We start from the raw sequence: 5,198 nt of genomic DNA on the forward strand, positions 1-5,198 counted from the left end.
TTTCTTCTCGTGTAAGTGTTCGTACAAGCACAGTAGTGTTATTTGTTTGGCAGATTACGAAAATTTTCCAAAATGTGCATCGTATGATTTTATCTTTACCGAATTCGGTAACAACTTTTTTTAAATTCCTGATAAAATAATACTAAAAATATGGATGCACTGCCAAATAGAACTCGGGGGAAAATATTTTTAAGTATTTTTCCAAATTTTTATGTCCACTTTAAATATTTTAAAAATAATTTCGAAATTTAATATTCTGCTCGCATTTTCGTTCCACTCGTTCCAATTGGTATTTTCGTTCTGTTTGAGGTGTTGAATATTGAGAGGAAAAGGTTTCAGATGATTTTTGAAAATCCCATTTAAAAAAAGGCCATAGTTATAATTTCACAACTTTTTGGCAACGATCCTTGTAGATTGTAATCATTATAGTAATTTCAAGACAGTAAATATATTTATTTAAATAAACTGAAGAATATGAGTTTTTCTGAATTTTTGGAAATGATTTTACCTTTCTTTTAGCAAAATTATATATAAAACGTACAGATGCATCAATTTTTTATTAAGTCTTCACTTTAAAAAATTAAATAAATAATATATATTATTTTCATAGTAATTAATATATAATAGCTAATGGAATTCAAAATTGGCCATTCTACATATTTACGATTTCAAGTCAAATTCAAAATATTTCCCATACTTCAATATTCAGTGCTACCAACAGCATTCAACTTTCATCGTGCGATTTATGGACAGAAAACATCTTGGCGACAATATCTCGACAGGTACGCTTAAATTCTCTTTTCTCTTGAAGTACTTAAATGTTTTGCTCTTTTTAAATTCTGCAAAAGTTAAGAAGATTGTTTTTAAATCTTCCTGATTATTTTTCGAAGTAAGGGCGTTGGAATCAAGACTTAACCTCAAAACTGTGTTTACTCATTTTACTCTATAAATACTAGAATTACATACTTTCTAGATAATCAGGGCTTAGTCCTTTTTTCAATCAAATTTTTAATCGGAGTAGAAAATTTGCTAATACAATAGTTTTTGTATAAGGTGTTTGTTTTTTATTCTAACCTAAGCATTCGAAAAAAAGTCTCACATAAAAGCTATTGAAATTGACCAATTTTTCACTCCGAATAAAAATTTGATTCAATACAAGAATAGGCCCTGATGATTTAAAAAATATGTAATTCTAGTATTTATGGAGTGAAATGAGAATTCAATTTTGAGGTTGGCTCCTGGTTCCAACAACCTTAACGAATTTTGAAATCTCCTAAGCTTAAAATTAATCTTTTAAAACAAAACCTTTAATAACCTTTAATAATAATAGTTGGTAACATTCAGAAGCTTATTTTGAGATTTTGATTTACTATATTAATGGTGCAGATCTTTATCCCTGGATCTTTATTAATAGATGAATACATTAAACCTCATTTAGTATGGCTAGAGCGTTCTAAATAAAATACCTTTATCACTTTAAGAAAAATTTGTGCAAAAGTTAAGAACAGAATTGCCGCATTTATTATCAAAGAATCATTAGAAAATTAAATACACAAATAATCCCTTTTAATAAGAAAAATTGTAGAAAACCTTATGAAAAGTGAGAAAAATGTATGCTTTCTAATATTTTGTGTATTTAAATTAAGACTTTCATATTAAATAATAAAATATTGAAAAAAATGCACATGTTTTGTGCGGTTCCTTTTTCGTCTGAAATTTTTGTTGTCAATAAAAAATCATAGGTTTCAATTTTCATCAATAATGAAAAATATTGTCCTTTCTTTTCATTCATTTTAGATTATAGGTAGTGTAAGCTATAACATTTTTGTATTATTAATAATTATTCGTTTTAATTTCAAAATTGCGTAACGTGCGTGTTTGTTTTTTGTAATGATCATTGATACCAATATTTTATATTTTTTAGAAAATTCTGACATGGATGAAAGTATGGTAGACGATTCTGTCTATAGCTAGTTTCCTTTGTCGGGTACACTGACGAAAAAGGACAAAAGCTTGTAGACATTGTCTTAGCTTCTTGGATAAGATATAACGCAAAATCAAAAAAGTTTTAAACTAAATTTCCTCCGCCTCCGTATGATAGGAGCGTTAAAACGGAGCTCAATGAACTACTAAAAAGCTTTTCGGATGCACCTGAATATTGGGCAGAGTATACTATCGATTTTCAGGGTCATGCCAGTAAGTTCCTTATTTTTTCTTATTTTGTTTTTGATTAATTTATGTTTGCTATAATTTATGCGAGAAAATTCAGAACCCGAATTTAATTAGAGAAACATTCTCAGAAGCACAAAAGCGTTTGAAAAAACTGCAAAAGAAAGAATATACTTACACTTCAGATGGCAAAATCGACTATAAAATCGAAATAACGAAGAGGAAATATCGGGGAAAAAAATTAAATGTATCACCAGAGGCAGAAGAAAAAATTTTTCAAATTCCGAGCATAGCAGAAAAGTAATGCAAAATTCGCGAGAAACCTGTGAAGGCAAACCAAGTAATCATAAGAATAAAGGTCAGTAAAACTTAATGAAACCAATTTTTAAAATAAAAGTAATATGCAAAGAAAATAGTATAATCCTTAATTTATATTCACTTATTCTATTACACCGAGTTTTTAAAAATCTTTATTTGCAGATTCAAGCGAATCACAAATAAGCAGCGCATCAGAGTCACTAAATGCAAATACATGCTCAAATAAGCGAAGGAAAGGCGGAATGAAGTCCAAGTCTTATAATGGTCTGAAAAGGTCAAGATTAAACTACGAAAACAATGTAATTCCTAACACTAGTAAGTAAATGCAGCAATCTAATTTCATTTTTTCCCGTATTTTCGATATGAAATTGGAATTTGCTTTTGCAAAACGTAGCTTCTGCTGAGTAAAACCCCCAAAACTACAGTCTTAGACCGTCTATTATAGGCGGTTTTTTAGAGCCCTAGCCTAGTGCTGGATATCCCGTCATGACCAATCATTTTTCTTAGTGTCCAACTCAAAAAGAAAAAAAAAAAGAAAACTAAAAAACCCTGAATTTTAAACAAAATAGATCTTCATCCAAGTATTTACATTTTTTACGCCAAAAAGTCGAATTTGTTAAAAGGTAGTGAAATTTCCGAACTAAAAGAAGGAATTTTCTTTCCAAAAATGCGAATTCTTAACACAGCAGTTGAATTTTAAAGGAAATAATAAAAGTTCAAACAAAATAATGAAACGTTTAAAAAATGGAGTTTTCAACAAAATAATAGAATTTTCAACTAAAATGATTGGAATTAAAAAAAAAGATAAATTCTGCAAATAGGAAAAAGATTTTTATCTTAAATCAACAATAGTTGAACTTAGTAAAAAAATTTTTCAACAAAATAATTAAATCTTTAACCAAGACGAATTTTCATAATAACAGTTAAACTTTAAAAAAAATAATAAAATTTTGAACAGTTTAATAAAATGTTTAAAAACTTAATTGAGTTTTAAACAAAAGAAAGGCATTCTCAACTAAAATGGTGAATTCCCAATAAAAAAATTAATTTTTAATAAAGAAATTCGACTTTCAATCAGATAATTGTAATTACAAATAAAAAAGAATCAACGGACAATTTAAAAAGATTTTAATTTTAAATAAAAATAGTCGAATTTAACAAAAACAATGAAGTCGGAAAAAGATAAAAAAAGACTTTAATCTTAAATCAAGAACAGCTGAATTGAAAAAAGACCTTTTTTAACAAAATAGTTAATTCCTTTACCAAGTATTTTTAAAAGAAAAGTCAAATTTCAAACAAATTAATTAAGTTTTCAACAAAATGACAGAATTTTCAACTACAATGATGAACCTTTGATAAAAAAGTGAATTTTTGACAAAGAAGTTCAACTTTAAACCAAATATTTTAAATTGCAAATAAAAAAGATTTCCTTTCAACGGAAAATATAATATTTCATATTTCGACCAAGAAAATATTTCAATTATAAAGAAAAAAGTTTTGAGTTCAACAAAAAAGGCAATTTTTCAACAAAAAGGCCAGGGTGTTTAAAAGTAGCAAAAATTAAAAGTGCCCATTTAAAATAAATAGTTTTTTCTTATCCTCCAGACAGTTTCTTAAATAATAATTCTTAACGTCAAATATATAAAGAATATATTTACAAGATGAACTGACTAGCCCTAGCTTAACTCGTCCAGCCTAGAGTTTTACCATAAAAAATGTTTCACTTCTACTCAGTGCCATAATAGATCGTCTCGAAAACGCTAAATGAGCGGTCAGAGCAGTCTATCCTGGCTCAGAATAGTTCCCCGATAACTTTTTATAGCTATGTTCATGCATGAATGTGACTTTATTTCTTGGCGAATTTTTTATTACGAATCTAATTTTCGTTACGCAGTTTCTAATGAAAAAAAGCTTCGAAAGCTCCAGTTCAAAAATTTCGAGTAGCCTTGAATACGTTTGCAGGATTAATTCGCCAGACATTCAAAAATATAAACCTCAGTCTGTGAATAGAAATCCTAGGCCAACGACGTCCAAAAATGAAAATCGAAAGCTCCAGGCAGAATGCATGAAAAAGGCCCTCGATGCAAAAAAGGACAAGCTCGATTTGCACCAATCAATAAAAAAGACATGCAGAATACATCTTCAGTCCAATCTTATCTCAAAATTTAATACTTGTGATCTTGAACCCAGTACTTTACAGTTCTATTTATACATTTCATCTTATACGTGTATTTCATGTGCATAGTTATTATTCAATTAATGGATTTATGATTAAATTTACAGAAGATCCAGATTTATTGAATCTAAGAATAATAAAATGTATGCACGTGGTGCATCTCGATCAGCTGGAGACACAGCGTCAATTAAAGGACATTGATGCAAAGTTAGCTGCATCCATAAAAAACGACGACCTACCTCAAAATTTTGCTGAGAAATACAATTTAACTTTGCCAATAGCGTCTATAGAAGATTTTCTTTCAATGGAAGCTGCGCTACAATCCTATAATTCGTTCAAAGCAGGATTTGTAAGAAACCTTTTTAAACTTTAGTTTTAAAAATAAAGTTTACTTTTACATATTATTATTATTATGGTATTACTATATAAAAAGTAGTTGTACAGTCTGTCAAGTTAAAGCGTGGGTGGCTTTACTCGCAGTCGGTAAGGTGTATCGACATGATTTTGGTGTCAAAATATTAAGAAGAGCTCCCTC

General features: G+C 28.7%; 2 protein-coding genes across 12 annotated transcripts in view; one reads left to right on the forward strand and one right to left on the reverse strand.

The window, feature by feature from the left end:
* The window catches only part of LOC117177547 (protein kibra), a 441,495-nt gene that overhangs the window by 388,901 nt on the left and 47,396 nt on the right, over positions 1–5,198 (reverse strand). The gene's annotated exons all lie outside the window — the stretch shown is intronic.
* LOC117177548 overlaps positions 733–5,198 on the forward strand; it is a 5,246-nt gene continuing 780 nt past the window's right edge. The window contains exons 1-5 of one of the 7 annotated variants that reach the window (XM_033368347.1): positions 733–782; positions 1,925–2,196; positions 2,287–2,527; positions 2,650–2,802; positions 4,771–5,012. In XM_033368347.1, the coding sequence (XP_033224238.1) occupies positions 2,473–2,527; positions 2,650–2,802; positions 4,771–5,012 (450 nt within the window). In that variant the 5' untranslated portion in view covers positions 733–782; positions 1,925–2,196; positions 2,287–2,472. Of the gene's footprint in view, positions 783–1,924; positions 2,197–2,286; positions 2,528–2,649; positions 2,803–4,381; positions 4,677–4,770; positions 5,013–5,198 lie in introns of those variants that run through there. The other 6 variants (XM_033368346.1, XM_033368348.1, XM_033368349.1 and 3 more) reach the window with 6 other exon arrangements.

The sequence above is a fragment of the Belonocnema kinseyi genome, chromosome 7 (assembly GCF_010883055.1).
Source record: "Belonocnema kinseyi isolate 2016_QV_RU_SX_M_011 chromosome 7, B_treatae_v1, whole genome shotgun sequence".
Classification (NCBI taxonomy): Eukaryota; Metazoa; Arthropoda; class Insecta; order Hymenoptera; family Cynipidae; genus Belonocnema; species Belonocnema kinseyi.